General features: G+C 37.7%; 1 protein-coding gene across 3 annotated transcripts in view; it reads left to right on the top strand.

The window, feature by feature from the left end:
- The window catches only part of MAP4K3 (mitogen-activated protein kinase kinase kinase kinase 3), a 255,671-nt gene that overhangs the window by 191,786 nt on the left and 44,645 nt on the right, over positions 1-19,240 (top strand). For 2 of the 3 annotated variants that reach the window (XM_063443637.1, XM_063443635.1), the window contains 5 exons: positions 1,519-1,577; positions 5,102-5,140; positions 5,445-5,495; positions 10,923-10,965; positions 17,353-17,515. In XM_063443637.1, the coding sequence (XP_063299707.1) occupies positions 1,519-1,577; positions 5,102-5,140; positions 5,445-5,495; positions 10,923-10,965; positions 17,353-17,515 (355 nt within the window). The remainder of the gene's footprint in view (positions 1-1,518; positions 1,578-5,101; positions 5,141-5,444; positions 5,496-10,922; positions 10,966-17,352; positions 17,516-19,240) is intronic. The other variant, XM_063443636.1, reaches the window with a different exon arrangement.

Here is a 19,240-nt window from a genome sequence, read left to right as displayed (position 1 = left end):
TATAAATTATTATGTACTTAGGTAGAATTTGCAAGGACCTTTTCTTTTACGGTTTCTGCACTGACGAATGTTCGAAGATTTGTAATTGTATGATTTCTTTACTAAACAGTGAATTGAAAACTAAATAGCAGACCTCAAGCTAGGCAAAAATAGTTCAGATTTGAATTATGAGTCAGGTGGAGAATTTTTCCAACTCCGCTTTTTGAGCCTAAATTTTAGAACTCACCGTTTTGTAAATAATTCTCAGGCTATTCTAAAATGATTAAAATACATTTGAAAACAAACAAAATGGTCAGTCAAAAAGAAGATGCCAACAACCTATTGGTAAACATTTATTTCCTTTAAAGGTTTCTATAGGGGATAACTTTATTAGATTTAGAGAGCAAGCTTTCAAGACTGCTCAGGTATGTTCTTCAGGCATGCTATATATCAATATAAACATCTTCTTTAAATACAGTTAAACATGTTGACTTGTTTGCATGTTGACTTGTTTCCTTGCCCTAACAGGCCTGTTTCCTTGTCGATTCAAGCGGGCTATTGCATTACAGCATTACTCTGTTTAAAGGGGGTTATTCCTATTTGTTTCCTTAACATGCCTGAGAAAAGACCAAAGTGGTATTGAAAACGTGGACAGTACATTTATTTAGACAGTGATGGTACTACTTTTACTATAGTAATTTTTAAGTAGAGCTGAGCAATGTGCTTTTAGGAGCCCATATCTCCTTCTCACACGCTAAATGTTATGAGCCAGGTGGGTCGATGTGTATCATCTTTTGGGTGGCAAACATTTGATGTACACGGACCATCACAGTGAAGCAACTAGTAGGATATTTAGTTTTCATTCACATATTATTTGTTTTATTTTTCTATTTGACACTTTTTTTTTTCATTCATTATTTAAAATAGAAACAAGGTTAAACATATTATTAAAGGGACACTACAAGTATCATAATCACCATTGCTTAGTGTAGTGATTATGGTGCATTTCCTACATTTGTTTGTGAAACCATTTTTTACGTTGCCCTGTGCCACAGATGTGGTAGCTGATTTGACCCAAATGCCTCTTGTAGAAATACTTTGGATGCTTAATGTGGATGGTGAAACTCTCTAATATTGTGACTTAAAAGTTATAGTCCTAATCTACTAGCCAGGCATTACAAATTATTAGCCAATGCAAACCTGGAGGTTTCATGGCACACTAAACATGGGTGAATTTCTGCTAATATGATGCTTCAACCTCTGTGCCAGTACTACTGTCAGTGCTGGGGAATCCTCAGTTTCCTTTTTCTTCTTCGAAAAATGGCTTCACACAAAATAATGGGACTGTATCCATAACCTTCTAGCACCATAACCACTGCCATAACCTGTAGTGGCTGCGGTGCTTGGAGACAAAAATATAAATTATATAGGAATATTGTGCAATTTAAAAGTATGTAATCATTTAAAAATAAAAGATTTGCTGTTTGACAGTGTCTTGCAAGGTAATGTTCTGTATTTTACTTTATTTTTTTGATACAGGATTTACAGTTAGACTACGGGCAAGGACCTCAGAGCGGATACTTTCTTGGTGCAAACAAGTGAGTTATATCAATGGTGTATTTCCTTGTAGATTTGCAATGTATTCTACAGTATACATAAAGAATAGATTGGCAAATTTGCGCTGCATGCATTCTGAGAATGGGTGTACATCCGAGTTGTACCAACAAATAAATGCTGCAAGTGTCTCCTAACTTTTTTTTCTTTCGATTTGAAAGTATTTATGGGCTGGGCATGCACAACAGGCAAGCGAAAATCTAAATGAGGTCAAGTGTTAAACTACTAGTAAGCCATGCCATTTCCAACTCCTTAAAAGTAGGCAAGTGCTTTTTTGCCTTATTGAAAATGCAGTCCTTAAATAAATCTGGTGTTATTGTTTGCTAATGCATGAAACATTCAACAGTTGAAAAACATATGTTGCTAGCAAGGTATGTGGACATTTTTTTTTTTTCTTATTGAAATAGTTCAGATAATGAATATTTTTGTATTTTTTGTGCTTTTGTTATTTGTAGTTAGTATACATTTATTTCACAGTTTTAAAACAAGAAATACAGATGTTTACAATTAAGATCTTAATTTGACATTGCCGTCTGAGGAAAGCACAGTGACGTTTAAAAAAAGGACTGCATAGATAAGAAGTTTAGAAGATGACTTTTTTTCTCCCGATGAGTTTGTGCATATAAACAATTTGTTTGAATAATAAGTGAGCATATATTGACAAATGTATCATTTTAAAATGATCTCGGTATGAAAAATAGAGTTTGAGAAATTTTTCAGTCTCTCTGTTCAGGTAGTTCTTGCAAAACAAATGGATGAATGTGTTACATGAGTGTAGTTTGCTTTAAAGGAAAACTAGTGTCAGGAATACATCACTATAGTGTTAAACTAACTATTTAATGCATCTCTATGGGGAACGTTCAGCGCCTCGATGCAGAGTGTGGAGACCCTTAATACCAGTGCTGCACTGTGTGTACACTGGCACAGGAAGCACCTCGTGTGGCCTTCTGATTGACCGCACCTAGAGGTATTCCCAGGCAGCAATGTAAACACTGCCCTTTTTCTGAAAAATCAGTGTTTACAGTGTGCATCCTGCAAAGACACCAGCACCACTACATTAAATGTTCCTTTAACTTTCCATCCATTGTTGTGAGATGACAAGTTACTCAGACCTGAACAGGTTAAACAGCTTAACCATCTTTTAAGATGAAAGAAACAACATATTAATTGCTCCCTTTCATTTTCATTCAAAATGACTGATTTGCCTATTATTGCGGATTTACTTTTAAGAGCATTATCATTATTACAATAATTGTAGAAAGATGAGAAAATGCAGACTGTGTCATTTATTTTACATCAGAATCTCTGCCTGCCAGCTGCTAAAAGTTACAACATGAGCATTCTGATACCTGACTGTAAAAAAAAACAAAAACTTGGATGGTACCCCCTTTTAAGAAAGTTTTAGTTTAGGGAAATAGAGTAATTAGAACATAAGAGAATGCAGCTCTGCTGTTTAGTATTAATGGCCGATAATAAATTCCCAGTGTGGTTCAGCAATTTTAGTAGGAAATAAGAGCAGTGTTTTCTGGAATCCGCCTTTGATGTCTGCATGAAAGTGACACTGTGGAACAAATTAAGACTGACCTCAGAACTAGCAATCATATTACTGTACTGCAGCCCTTTTTATTTTATAGAACAGAGATGCTAACAAGTGAACAAAGGGTGAAGAATAGTTTTGTAAGAGGAATGAGGATTTCTAAAGCACTTGCCTTAATCAAAGCCGTTTCTCTAAATATAACATCCTTGCCTACATTCACTACATGTTTTTAAGGAATGTCTTTAAAATAATTCTTCTTTAAAGATCCATTAAACTTTAATGTTGTAACCTTAGATTATTAAGTAGAAGCCAAAACAGACATGATAGGAACAGTCTAAGTGGGAAAAGGTTGTGCAGTCGTAGAAGAAACCTATACCATTTGCCAATCAGACAGGGGCTGCAGATGAGGGCAGTGCAGTAAATATATGTAAGATGGCTCTGCTGTGCTAAACAATAAACAGTCCTATCCACTTACAGTGCCACTGTCACCTCAAACTTATCTTTCTCTTATTGTTTCCTTTACGCTCACTCTTTCCAAATATGTTCTTCTTTTCTTAATTTCTATTATAGTTATCTGTATAACACAAAACAAAGTTGGGATTTTTTTGTCTTGCGTATTGTTCCCACACTTGGCAATCTTGACAAAGGCTGGATAATGTCAGCCTGACAAAGGAAGTGGAGCATGTCTTAAGCTTCCTTTATTGTCACAATTGTCAAGTAAACCCTACTTTGTCTTATGTTTTAAAGAGAAATAGATCAGAAATTAAGTAAAGAAGACCAAAGTCTGAAAGAGGAAGTAAAGAGGAAACAATAACGTAGTTTAAAAACACCAGTCGGTTGTGGGTTGCTCGGACGTAAAATGCAGTAGGCCTGTAATAAAAGAGGGCCCACCAATAGGGGGTGATGTGAAAAGAGGGAGTGGTGGGAGGGTCTACTCGCCAGACCAATAACGGTATGTGAGAGAGGATTGGAGGCTCTTATAAAGGGGGCCCCAAGCCCTTCCCTCAACTACAGGACCAGCCTTAAATTTGTGGTCGGGACAATGGGTTTAAAAACATATTTCAGTTTTCCATTAGAAAACATATACTTACAGCTGTTAAACATTAGAAAAGCAACTCAAAATACAGCATACCTTTTTACTCTTACTTTCTTTTCTAAACGTTAAAGTTTTGCTTTCAGCTGACAGATATTGAAAATATGCTACAGCAGTAATAGAGGTCACATCAAATACGAAACACTGGAAAAAATGCAAAAATGCATCCTTTGATGGCAAGAAAAATCTGCTGTATATTAAGTGAAGAAATTCAGAAATTGCATGCTTGTGTGACGGGGGGTCAGATGAAGCGTTTGTGTTTACGGATTGCCAGTATGCTGAAAACAAATTATCTCTCAGCAAGACATAGTATAGAATTTTTTTTATTTACTTTCTTCTCTTACCGTATATTTTGAAGATCACAGCTGGAAGTGGTCACAAATAAGGTGGAAGTGCTAGATGACAAGAATCTTTGCTGGTGTATCACTGTATGATCTTCCAATGCAGATAGACATACTTATTTATTTGTGCAATCCAATTACTCAATTGCTCAGCCAATCATCTATTTTTCCGAAATATAGAGAGAGTAAAGAGTCAAATAAAAGATTTTTTTTTTTTTTGCTCAAACCTTGACCCAACCTTAAGTGGCATACAACGTATGGTCTGGGCTTTCTATTTTATTTTTTATAATTGTTTAATATGTTTATTGCAATCATTATGAACATGTATGGTGTGTGAATGTTCAGAGCACTTAAAACAAAACTGACAATGAAATGCTCATTTCATAATCTATTAATTAAAGCTCTGTCCTACGATTTACATTCTTTGGTTTTCATGTTACATTAGTCTATGGAATCTGTTAAATATATATGAATCTTTACAGTATTTTATCACTATTTGTTAAGATCAATAATGTGATTTGAGTTCCTTCTTTATAGGAGTCTTCTGAAATCAGTGGAAGAAGAGTTGCACCAGCGGTAATTCATTCTCCTTGTCTGTCAACAGCTATCTTCTGTGCCCTTTGTGTTCTTAGTGTGCTGTTTTTATTGTAATGCCTCCCGGCCCCCTTGTTTATTGTGCAGATGTATCAGAGCTTTAATTGGTGTGTACTGTATCTGTGCTGTAACCAGAAAAACTAAAGCATAGACAGAGATACCAAAAAACTCTATACTCTGTAGCCCAAATAAAACCCCTTAGGTATTGCATGCCATAGCCTTTGATAGTAGCTCTAGTCATATCACTGAAGTCCACTCAGCCATGGTACCTTGTTCATCTCCTCAGGGGACATGTGGCACATTTAGAAGATGATGAGGATGATGATGAATCTAAACAGTAAGTCCTTTTCATATCTCGACTTATTGGGTCTCTGCTTCATGCACACTTTAAGAAATGGGACTCTGGCCATAAAAAAAAGGAAACCTAGCTAAAATACATGCCTTTCCTATATGAAGGGAGCATTTGTAATATTTATAAATACATTTGTGAACGATGCACACCTTGACAAAGTGTAACAATTCTTACATTTTAAGTTATACGTTTCACCAGGCTGGGGAAATGTGTTTATTTTCCCTAGCCTGCTAAAGATTTCCCTAACAGGAAAATTAGTTCAGCACATTATTTCAAACATGTTGCATTCTGTTAACATGTGAAAATGTTTGCATATGTATTTGAGAAAGTGAATACCTAGTCTTTCATATAAGAAAAATATTTATTTTGGCTATAGTTTCCTTTCCTCATTGCATTGCATTTGGCATGCTACCATAAAGACTTTGCACTAACACTCCCAACAATTCTCCCCTTTTCATCACTCAGTACACTTTGCAACAAACTGTCTTAACAAAAGGTGTCAGATCTGGTAATGAGGTACTTTCTCAAATTCTTACTTTAAACAACTGCACACTAGTAGCTTGTGCAGGACATCTATTGAGTGTTTAGGAATGTATCTCTTCGAACTTAAGTCTTTCTGTTGATTCACTGTCATGTTGAATCACCAAGAGGTCTGAAATCTGTCTGTCCGCAGTGTAGAAGATGTCTCCTTTAGCATTGTTGAGTCCTTTGTATGTTCTTTACTGTGGCTCAGTGCTTCCGTTCCTGCTTGGTCTGTGCAAGCTGTATGTTTCCAGTGTTTTATTTCTGCTAATAATTCCTTTCTGAAGTAGCAGGATAAACTGAAGTATAAATTCTCTGCCAACACCTATTTTAATGCTTGTTTTCTTGACAGGTTTAACATAATGTGTCATGCATTAAGTGCTTTCTTGGTTGACTGCCTGTTTTAATCTTCCTCATTTGCGCATTAAGACATGGCACAGGTTGATGAGTTTGTTTACATAAAAGTTTACTTTTAAGTCCCATGTGTTTATAAAATAAAACTGTATAATTGGGATAAAGCCAGCTGGTTACTGGAACTAAATGCTACAAGCGTTGCATTGAAATGAGAGCAGGCTATGATAAGCATCATTCTTTGTTTGATAAAAGGAAAGTTATTTTTTTCATTAAATTTGATCTACTACCTAAACAAAAAAAGAACTTTTAACTCCCTGATAACAGATATGTGAGGATAATCAAAATGTCATGCAAATGGACTAGTGGGCTTGTTCACTCAACAGGATGTGGGAGTCTTGCAAAATGTTGGTCGTAATTACCAATTTGGATTATTCTCCGACTCCCTCAGTGAGGGAGCTAATGAAAGAAAAGAGCAACATTGAACGTGTAATATTGAGACTAGAATATAATGCATATGCCTGGTGAGGTGACAGATGAACTTACAGTCATGCAGGACGAGCAGGAGGGTTTGTCTAAGCAACATAGTGGTGGTGTTGTCTTGCCTTCGTAAAAATGCCTTGCATTGCCCTCACTTTTAAAGTACTGATAGAGACTGGCATCCCAAGTTCACCAGAGGGGGGTGCAGTTATGTCAATATAATTCATATTTGGGACAGTTAGCTGTGTGCTATACTTCAGACTTGCAGTAGGTAGGGAACAAAATTTAAATGAGCTAAACGTCTTCTGGCCGCACATAGATTATCTCCTCATTTTCCAAGAAAGGGAAAAAATGACATATAATTATACATTTATATAAATATAAAAGATATAGAGACACACACACACACACACACACACACACACACACACACACTGGCAGATACCCACACTGACACACATACTAACAGACATACAGAATCACACACACACATTGACAGACCTACAGATACTTAACACACACTGACAGACATACAGATACACTTGCTGTTCAAAATTTGCACTTTTATAGCCACCCTCCAGTTTCCTACCTTTTGAGTGCTGCGGGATTGCTTCCCTGGTGTCCATTCTGCAGGCTGAAGCTGTTGTAAGTTAGGGGCCAGCTCTTGCAGCCTGCACCTCCTCCTCTCTTGACTTCTCCTCTGCTCTGTCCTCCTCTCTCTCTCTCCCGGCTTGGCCCCCTCCACACTACCTCATGCCCCTTACAGACTCTCACTTCCTCCTTGGTTGCCGATTAACAGTGCGACTGAGCCCCTTGCTTAAGGGCCACAGTGTCCGATCAGGCCCCTTCTTACACATGCCCACTGGGTGTTCCTAAGTGCTCCTTAGTGTGCGGGCCCCGGTGCAGCGCACCAGCGATATTTAGGCCACTGTCTCCAACACGTCACATAGAGTCTACATTTTTCGTGGGCTGACCCAAAATCCTTTGACTGGCTGTATGTTGTACAGGTGTGCTATACTTGATTATAGATTATAAGCCGCATTTGTGCAGCAAAGAAAAATTGCTCTGTCTTGCAAAAATTATGTGGAATCTCTATGAATAATGAGTTAACATTGTGCAAGTCAAATCGACTGCAGCAGAGCAGAAAAAAAAATTCAATTTTAAATAAGTTACTGAAATAGTAAATGCCTCCTGGGCTCAGGGACCTTAGGATAAGTATGTATTTAAGCCTATGCATTTGCAGGTAATATCACAACATAAATATGCCTGTAGATGCCTAAAAATATATACATTTTTACGTCACAATTTAGCAAACTACAGCAATAAAGCAGAGTAGCAATAAAGCAGTCATATAAAAATAAAAATGGTAAGCAAGATCTACACACCCAGTCTCATGTAAGGATTTACAAGATTTTCACAGTTGGTGTAATGGAAATTTTGAGATTTGTTCATACAAACTCCCTCACACCCTTACACATTGATTAATCATATTATTACACTTTACAGAGGTGAATCATTGTGACCTGTGGCTAACCCTATGTAGACACTCAAATCACTGCTAAAAGAGGTGGCAAAACACTGATACAAAAATATTCAGTTTTAAAGGGATAATCCAGGCACCAACATAGCTGAAGTGCTTGATACAGGGACACTGTAGTCACCAAAACAACTTTAGCCTAATACAGCAGTTTTGGTGTATAGATCATGCACCTGCAGTCTCACCTCTAAATGCTCAGCCATTTAGGAGTTAAATAACTTTAAATCTGTCCATTCAACCCTAGCCACACCTCCCCTGGCTGTGACTGACACAGCCTGCTTGAAACAAATGGCTTAATTTCAATCAGATGTTAGCGTACTTTCGATATGTTTATCTCCCGCTCTGTAAATTGATCTTTAATCACACACAGAAAGCTCCTGCAAGGTCTAGCAAGCTACTAACAGAGCAGGAGATGCGAAATTCTAAATTAAACAGAGTATGCAATAAAGGAAGTGTAAACATTAGATCTCACTTTACAGGAAGTAATTAGGGAGACTGTGCAAGTCACATGCAGGGAGGTGTGCCTAGAGCTGCATAAACAAAGTAATTTTACTCCTAAATGGCAGAAAACTCTGCAGTGAGACTACAGGGGCATGATCTATACACCAAAACTGCTTCATTCAGCTAAAGCTTTGGTGCCTATAATACCCATTAAAGGATAGACAGGACTTCACTGATTTAGCGAACATTTTATCTGACTGTAAAATGTGGTTACAAGAATTTGCTAAAAGATACTCAAATTATTTCATATTCAGTAAACTATTTCAATTCAGTCACACACTGTCACAGCAGATTTCGAATCACATAGCATCTAGAAAAGAGGCTTTCTGCTGCAAGAGAAAATATAAAGAAGTAGGAATTGAAGATGCCCAGAGCAATTGTTAAAAGGCAAACATATCGCATTTTCATTCGGAAACATTACATGCAGTGTACTTGTGCTTTCAACACTGAACAGATTACATTTGAACTTGAAAACACTTGAAACCTCATAAAATGTTCTCAGGACTAAACTTAAAACGCCTTTAAAGTATTTTGCAGAGCCACTTCATAACCTAACGTTAGATATTTTGTACCCAATTCTGCACATTGTTTATGGTGTTAAGCACAGAGGTGGTTAAGAAGGAAATAAAGCAAACTGCTAATGTTATAGCCCAAACTACTCTGTTAAATATCAGAAGCAACACATTTGTGAAGCATTAAAGTTCTGAATAATAATGCAACATAAAACAAAATGCATGGGACACCCAGTAAGCAATAGTTTGTTTTCCAATCAGGAAGTAAATTAGCAAAATGGAAAAAAGCATCAGGAAAAAACATAAAATTAGCTTTTTCCTTGTACAGCGTAGCATCCTGCCTTGTGTGTTCATAAGTCCCAGCATATATGAAACTGACATGGGAACTCGTGCAATCCAGCCAAGTATGTTTATTGGTAGAGCACTGTAGTAGTGATTTCACATTGGAAAAAAAAACCTCTTGCACTGTACTCAAGCATTACACAATGCTTTTAGGGACATTCTTGCATTGAGCATTTTGAAAACATACTTTTGAATCAATAAAAGTAGAACTGTCTTGTTGGATCTAGGACTATTGGGAGGCATGAGTATTTGTTATGTTTGTGATGGATGATGAATCCAGGGCTGAGAATCCCTCCCTTCTACACAGGCACCCCATTAGCAATGTCCAACGAGAAATATGGATTTAGTGACTGAGCATAAATTCAGTTATACCGAGCTGTAAGTGATAAATTATCACCTTATTAGAGATCAATTCTCTCTTAACATAATTAAGACCCATAAGTGGTGGACTAATTATTGATTTACCAGATGACGTGATGAAGTCCTATATTTATCTAAGGGGTACCTATGTCTATGAGACCAGATTCAATATGCAGTGACCAATTAATATAGCTTTACCTTTTGAAATAGGTGTTTTGATGTGTGTTTGTCATAATTTTGGTCTTATTGCTAAGCCTCAAATAAAATATGCGTGTCCAGGGTAGTCTTTGCCTTGGTAGTATTTGCACAGCATTCCGCTAATTATGCTGTGTCCAGAACCATATTGACACCCAAACTAAGTTTCTAAGATAAAAAAAAAATGATGATGATGATGGCATAAAAAGAATATAGTGAAAGAGGTCTGTGTAGATCCTAGTAAAAGCAGACTGTATAGAACACAGGACACCGGCAGCGACAGGAATGTAATGTACAGAACACTTTCCATTAATTATTTGCACATCACCCATTGTTAGTTTCACAAATGTACACGTTGTAAATGTCATTTTGTATACAATAAAGAAAATGTTGTTGAGTCTTTAAAATATTTTCAAATATAAATAAATGCCAGTATTTTGGTGTATGTCTGTTTAAAAAAAAACATCAGTATAATCATTGATTAACTCAAGTACAACGTGACCATCAGCCATGTATGACTCAATGCAAGAATGAGTCATGACATAAGGTAGAGAATGCTTTTCACTATCATTGACTATAATTGTTTTCTATTTAATTTTTTTTTGTTTTTAGTTCAACAATAAAACCGAAGGTGCCACCTCCATTGCCACCAAAGGTGAGTGATCCTTCTTTCTTAATTTATTTGTTGGCCAGTCGTTATTCTGAACAATTTGCTATATCATGATTATTGTAGTATTTTTCATTTTATATACCTTAACAAGTTTTGCTAGTATTTTATTTATTTATTTATAACTCCATATAGATAAGACTTTGTGTTTCAGCGCAACTTTGTTTTTAAAACATTACTGCGGACTTGTCTGACTTTAAATGTTAATCATATTACGTATGAACAGGCTTACCAGTTATCTAAAATGTAATATTCCAGTATCTCGACTAACATCTCGTCCATTAGAGATGCAGTACTTTTAAATTACAACAGGACATTGATTATCTAATGATCTGCTATCCAACTGCCTGCCTTATCTGCTGATCTGTGGCACTACTGTCAGAAATACATTCTACCTCGGTGAAAAATCAATCTCTAAAGATGTGTGCAGATATAGTTTCAATGACAAAGTACACAAATATAATACCACGTATGAATAATATGAAACTGTGCTCCAAAATTAATTTGGGTGAATTTGTAAAGGGAAATAAATAGAAAAGTGGAATTGCATGCAAAATTATAGCATACAAAAGCATTTTTGTAAAATATAAGGATGCTGAGTATGTACATGATCAAAGGAGAAAAAAGGTTGTATTGTAGTTTCTCAGGAAGTGAGAACAGAAACTGGTGATGTAAAGGCGTTGTTCCAGTTGCTTTAGTGGGTTTCGCTATCTTGTTATGCTGCAAAACATTTTTTTATTCATATTTTGTCTTGAATAATGTGAAACATATAACAATATAGATTTTTTTCTGCTACTTTATATCAATAGTATTGAACATGTCACAATAATCTCCTTGGGTCACCTGACTACATCCCAGAATGAATCTGGTCGCTCCAAATGGGACACAATTAAAAACTTATTCTCTACCGTTATTGGATAATCAGAAACATTAGGGATCATCTACATTAAGTAGATTGCTTCCTTGATGGTTGTTTCATTCTGGTGTGGTCCTTAAATTCCTTGGTCAATTCCCAGCAACTCAGAGCTTAAGGCATAACCTTGGTAGATCAAAGTTTATTATGGGGTGAAAATTGGCTTTTTTTTTTTTCTACGTAGCCTGTTATCACCTCATCTTTTTGTATGAGGCCAGATTCATTATGAAATGACAACACAACATTTGTACTCCAGCATTTTAATCAACTTCACTGCATACATACGTCACAGTGATTCAATTTGCTACACATAGGGCCTTTAAACCAATCCATGCTGCGGTACCCAAACAGTTAACTTTTACGCATGGAGCAAGCCTGGTTGAAACCGCAAACCCAGGCTGACGGTGCACTGTGGTGCTCAGCAGTGTTCACTAATCACTCCATCAATTCTTCTCAGATGAAATCTGTTCCTCTACTATGAAAACCGCCTGAAGTGAGAGCATTTTTCTTGCTTCTCCTGCTGCTAAATTGACGTTTCTAGCTGTTCGTGCGAGCCCTGCCTCTTCTCCTCCGTTTTCTATTTACCTCCAAACATTTAAAGCTTAGATTAATGAATTAAGGACAAATCAACCACAAAAATGTACATTAGTCGCCTGTCCGGGACATAATAGAAGAGGGTCCTCGAGGCTGTATGTGCACTGCTTTCCATCACACACACACAGAACAGGAATAATCCCCCGGCCTTCCAGAGTCTGTAAATAATACTGACTTTACCACTGAAATAGAAAATACGAGAAATCGGGGGCACTGCTGGCTCTTAGGCAATTTCACAAAAGCTCAGTGATCCTTATACAACTAATTCTTTCCAAGGATCTCTTGACAAATGTGTTAACTAACAAGCTGCTGGAAGAACACCCAGGTGCACAACTAGATAGGCCAACATCAAATTTACGTTTGACCTAAATTACTGATAACAGATTCCTAATTATCATGTTACTGTGATAGGAACGAGTCTTTATTTGTTAAAATAGTGTGGTTTAAGACAACTGAATAGATTTGGTACAATAAACATTTTGAAATGTCACCAAAAATACAGATGACCGACAAACCATTCTGGTAGTCACTGTCACTCTTAATCCAGATATGAACAGTTACAAGAAATAGATTTTAAGGCTGAAAGGCATGTGTTTTCGTTTAATGTATCAAAACTTTAACTATACTGCTGGAGTCCTGAGCATCAGTTGATAGAATGGATTATTGGTAGCTCTGCAGAACAATATTCCTTACATTGACCTGCATGAGATAGTTATTGATTGGTCCTCCCTCTTAGACTTGGGTAAAGGCAGTTATCCTTGTTATTACTTGTATCACCATCTCAGTTGTCGGAATTATTTGATTTAGCACTGGTAATTTGCACAAGTAAATAAAAGAAACACTGGAAACAAGACCTACGAGTGCACCGATTATCTTGTTGGATATTATATATATATATATATATATATATATATATTTTTTTTTTAAAGTAATGTCGCAAGTGCTTTGCACTCATCAAAGGGTAATTCTTGAGACTCCAAAATGTATCAAAAACATGTATGCTATAATTTAAGCCAAAATAGCAAATGGAAATATTCTCCTACTCCACTATAGTCACAGCCTTGCTGTTTTAGCCTAAATATTGCATAGCAGATGTTCATTCCAAAATGTTATACTTTATAGGGAATGGCCTTTCCTGTCTCCCAGTCTTTGTTGCCCTATTTTATATCCATCCATCGTAGAGGAGTGCACTAGTAAAACTTAAAGCGGCATTCATATAATCTTTATAAAATACTCAATTTGACTGTGTTGGAATCTCAGTGAAATTCCAACCCAGTCAAGAGATATACTGAGACAAAGTAGGGCTAGTTTGTCTAAGAATTTCTTCTATGTCTGACACTTCCAGACACTGGGCGGAGCTACTACCGTCTAGAAGTGGCAATCCCCCCAGCTGTCACCAGGGACAACTGCAGGGAATTGGTTTTGTCTATAGAGGACCACGGGATCCTCAATAGACCTCAGTGCTGGACTCTCAAGCATGCGCGACAGCTTGGAAGTGATGTTAATTCCTGGCGCTGAAGTGCCAGTAGCAAAATAGGACCCACTAGAAGAAGATGGTGGCGCCTGTGAGGGACAGATTCAGGGAAGTAATCTCACTTTTGCCTAACCCCCCCTCCTCCTGGCCACTGGACCGCAAGCAGGAATGTCATGTGCCAAGGAGGTCAAGGTAAATGGGGAAAACCCAGAGCTTCAAAGCACTAAAACAGTATTGTATGTCAAGGAATATCAGGAAGGGGGCAGTGGGAGGACACAAAATGCATCATCGCTCGGGTAGCAAAAACATTACACCTGATCTGATAGACCAATTGTTTAGGTTTTCTCTTTAATAGCACTGGTTGAAATAAAAGTAGCTTGGGAACTGAGTGGGGATCCACTGAAAAGCAATTTATGTGAGTTGTTGTCCATTTGCAGTATTCTCTTACACTCCCTAAGGTAAGAGTAATCCAGACATTGATCCCTTGCTCTCTGTACCGAGAGTGATATCAGTCAGACCTCATAGGTAAAGTAGGCCTCTCGATAGTTCCGATTTTCGGATCCAGTCCTCACTATTCCAAAAGCTGGACACCAGGGAAATGTGCTTAAAGGGATTCATATTAGTTTTCCTGGCACTGCAGGACACTGTAGTGCTTCTCTCCCTCCCACCCCCCATCCCATGTTGCTGAAGGGGATAAAACCCCTTCAGTGACTTACCGGAGTCCAGCGCCGATGTCGCTCGGCGCTGGGTCAGGCTCCGCCTACTCTCCTCCCCCGCCAATGTCAGCCAGTGGGGGAAACCTAATGTGCATGCGCGGCAATGGCCGCACACGCGCATTAGACCTCCCCATAGGAAAGCATTATTTAATGCTTTCCTATGGGGATTTTGGCGACGCTGAAGGTCCTCACATAGTGTGAGGACGTCCAGCGTCGTATAACACACTTTTCGTTTTCTAAGACCAGAGAAGTCCTCTAGTGTGTTTTTGATAGACAGCCACTAGAGGAGGACTTTACCCTGCAAGGTAATTATTGCAGTTTATGAAAACTGCAATAATTACACTTGCAGGATTAAGGGTAGTGGGAGTTGGCACCCAGACCACTCCAATGGGCAGCAGTGGTCTGGGTGCCTGGAGTATTCATTTAACAAGCATAGCGTGAGCGTATCATATGGCTCTCTTGAAACAGTGCTCCCTGCAGGATCTGCCCTCAGTGGGCAAGCCTGGATGATGGAGAGGCAGCCTGGCTTATATTCACACCAAGCTGACCTGACAATCTTTTGGCTGGACCCACCCCCTTCCTTGGTGGGTCCCACCCTCCTAGAGTGTTAAGAGTTAGGAGTTATGATCGAGACCCACCAAGACTGAAAAGATTATCTTGCTGTGTCTCTTGTGTAGACCGAGCCTGCCATAATTTCAGATTGAAACTTCCCTTTAGATGGCATGAGTCTGATATGCAATGGAACAAGCTTAGTTTATACTAGCATAAGAACTGAAGGGACCCACCAAAGGGAAAGCTGTTTTGCTTTTTCAATTCTTGCGTTTGCTTGCACTCTATTTTGGTTTACCAGTATTTGGATGGTGCAGTGCTAGAATTAACAAGTGATGGATTTTTTTTTTGGGGGGGGGGGGGGGGGGGGTTGTAAGGTACTTGGACAAGAAAATAACATTAATTTATTATTATTTAATTATGCATGCTAGGAAATGTTATATTTCTTTTTATACTTTTATTGATCTTTTGCATTGTGTTCTGCACTGCTTCTTTGGTCCTTTTGGGTTGATCTGAACTTAATAAATCATAGTATATAATATATTACTGGTACAATTCAAATGTAAAGTTGGATCATGATAAATCAAAATGGCAGTCCTTAAGAAGTAGATTTTTCTTTATGGCGGATGTTTCACATATGATCTGTCACAAGGGCTGTAGACGCCTGCATTTTATTCCATGCCATGATTAATGTTCGTTGTTTCTCATTATTGATGTAGCCAGTTTGCTGCAGATGTTATGTGACAATGCAGACTGCTACTGGGGATTGCTGACAGTGATCTACTTCAACAGGTTTCACCAGGGAGAAACTTCTTTGTAGATTCAAGTCCTGGCAAATTGCTCCTTTTCATTTCATCAGAGTTGTACACTTGTACCTTTCAGAAAAACATGCAGCAGTATACACAAGGTCAAAGTCACTTAATCTGTGTGTTCTAAAATACAAGACATGAACATATTTAAAGCATGAAATGTAAGGTGTTCATGTACTTTGACATTATTTTATACACAGGCTTAAATTCTTGTGCATTCAGGTTTTTGTGTGTGTTTTTTTTTTTTTTTTTTTAATCAGTCTACCATATTTATGTCGGACATGTTAACATTTATTGCTCACCTGCAGTTTTGTTTGGTTGTTTTTTTTTTAATTATTTAATTGTTTGTTTTATTATCAGTTTTTTTTTTTTTTTTTTAACAAACTTGTTGTCCAATTCAAAATTGCAGAACAGAAACTGCATATTTAATAAATACCAACATTTTAATCAGTTCCATACATGGATATTCACTAAAATGAATTTTACATTTCCAGGCAAAATAGCTGAACTTGAAATATTCTCTAATGCAGCTATACTTCCAGTTTGGTGCTTTGGCCTTAAAGGACCACTATAGTGCCAGGAAAATAAACTTGTTTTCCTGGCTCTATAGGGTCTTTGGGTCCCCCCCACCCTCAGGGTCCCACTCACGCCGGGCTGAAGTGGAAAAAGGGGCTTAAACTCTTGCCTTTCTCCAGCACCGGGCTCCCTCAGCGTTGGGGACTCTCCTCCCTCTTCCATCGTCATCCGCCGAATGCGCATGCGCGGCAAGAGCCACGAGCGCATTCAATCGGTCCATGGGAAAGCATTTCTCAATGCTTTCCTATGGACATCAGTGTCTTCTCACTGTGAAAATTACTGTGAGAAGCGCGGAAGCGCCTCTAGCGTCTGTCAGTGAGAGCCACTAGAGGCTGGATTAACCCATATGTAAACATAGCAGTTTCTCTGAAACTGCTATGTTTACAGCTGCAGGGTTAAGCCTAGATGGACCTGGCACCCAGACCACTTCATTGAGCTGAAGTGGTCTGGGTGCCTATAGTGGTCCTTTAAATTCGAACTTCACGTGGAATTATAACCTTGATAGTAATAGAAGTGGTCTCTGCTATATATTTTTTTATATGTATTTAGAAGAAAAAAATAAAATCAGTACCAGAGTAAACTTCACACATGGACATTTAGAATAGGTGTATATACGCAGTGTATCTAAAAAAAGATAAGCACTCAGTGTCTTCAGTTAACTTGCAGTCTGTTTTTGGATAATTTAATACATTGATTAAATGTTTCGCATTGCATACAAAATATTAAATGTGTGTCTCTTTGCAGCCAAAGTCAATATTCATACCTCAAGAAGTGAATGCGTCCGAAGAAGAAAATCAAGGAACAATCAAGAGGTGTCCTGTCTCCGAGAGTCCAGGACGGCCAACTTCATATGTCCCTCCCAGACCTCCCCCACCGCGGTTACCATCCTATAAGCAGAATGCTTTAGGTGATTATAAATTCAGACTACTTATACCTTAGTATCCTACAGGCAAGGTGCCCATATACTACTTTTTCCTTGTTAATGCTCAACAATATCAACAAATTGCTAATTTGGTTAATTTTAAGAGTGTACACCAAGCATCTAAACTCTGGCCTCCAGATGTTGGTAAGCTACAAATGCCATAGTACTCTGGCCATCTAACCTCACTTAAAGAATTCTGGCAGTTGTAGGCCATCTGTGGATGCCACAGTTGGAGATCCCTGGTGTACACTAAAAGCACTTTACAACTACATAGGGCATGTGCTGGGAGATCTGTGGTGTTATCATATTTATATACATTGTATTCAGACCCTTAATTTTTTTTCACATGTTTTTATGCTGCAATTTATTTTAAGTTTAAATATTTTTTTCACATAAGTCTACACTCAATACCCCATAATGACAAACAAACAGATTTTTAAAACTTTGCAGGTTTATTAAAAAGAAAGAGCTAAAATATCACATTGACATAAGTATTCAGACTCTTTGCTATGATTTAGTTCAGATGCATCCCATTTCTCTGGATCATCTTTGGTACTCTTTCTATACTTTAATTAAAGTCACCTGTGGAAAATTCAGTTGATTGGATAGGAGTTAGAAAGTTACACATTTATATACATAAAGTCTCATAATCAAGACAAAACAAGAGTGACTTAGGAACAGCCAGAGCCTGCACATGAACCCGATCAAACCACTCTGGAGAGACCAAACAATGTCCCCATCCAACCTGACAGAGCTTGAGAGGATCTGCAGAGATGAATGTCAGAAACTATCCAAGTCCAGGTGTGCAAAGCTTGTTGCATCATCCCCAAAAAGACTTGTGACTGTAATTGCTGCCAAAGGGGCTTCAACGAAGTACTGACTTAAGGATCTAAATACTTATGTCAATGTGATATTTCAGTTTTTATTTGCAATTCTCCAGGCACATCTGGAAAGATGTTCCGAAATGTTGTCTCCAAATAAAAAAAGACTGCCTTTTTGAAGAAACCTCAGGTTTCTCGATATTTATTTTTTCTTCTGTTTGATGTCTCCAGGGATTGGCCCTCCCTTTCTGGAGCACCCTGCAGGAAGTATTCCCCCCCTTTTTAACTTTGTGCGTTATACTTTTGTTTTCTTGCTAACAACTTTATTTGCAATTGTGTCCAAATCTGATGTTTTGGGATTCTTGTGTGCTGTATCACTATTCAGTAAAATCAATAATAATAATAATAATAATTTAAACAATTGTAGCATAAGGCTGCAATATAACAAATGTGAAAAAATGAAAGGGTCTTTCTGAATGCATTGTATTCACACACACACCCACAGCATAAATCCACATAATATGAGTTGTAGATCAGGTGCAGCACACCCGTGGCCATGCAGCTGTATTTTAGCTACTGTAGTCTACTGGCAGCTATAATTATGGCACTGATACTGGTGGAGTGTTATTGAGTTGGTGATTCAACATATGATTAGTCCCAGGCTGTGTATTTATACTATAGATTTTTCAAAAGCTGCGTTGGCAGGCTAAGCACAATATGGCCATATTTTGTGACTAAATTATTTCTTACAATTGTGTGTAACTGTTGGCCATGTCATCCCAGTTAATGAATGTTTCTTCAGATGAATGCTTCCATTCTCTCTTGATATGCATGTATATTCTATTTTATTTGATGTTATGTTTCAGTGATTTCACATCATTTATGTGTA

This window comes from Pelobates fuscus, chromosome 2 (genome assembly GCF_036172605.1).
Source record: "Pelobates fuscus isolate aPelFus1 chromosome 2, aPelFus1.pri, whole genome shotgun sequence".
In the NCBI taxonomy this organism is placed as follows: Eukaryota; Metazoa; Chordata; class Amphibia; order Anura; family Pelobatidae; genus Pelobates; species Pelobates fuscus.
Note: the sequence above shows the minus strand (reverse complement) of the source record. Positions and strands in the feature narration are given on the sequence as shown.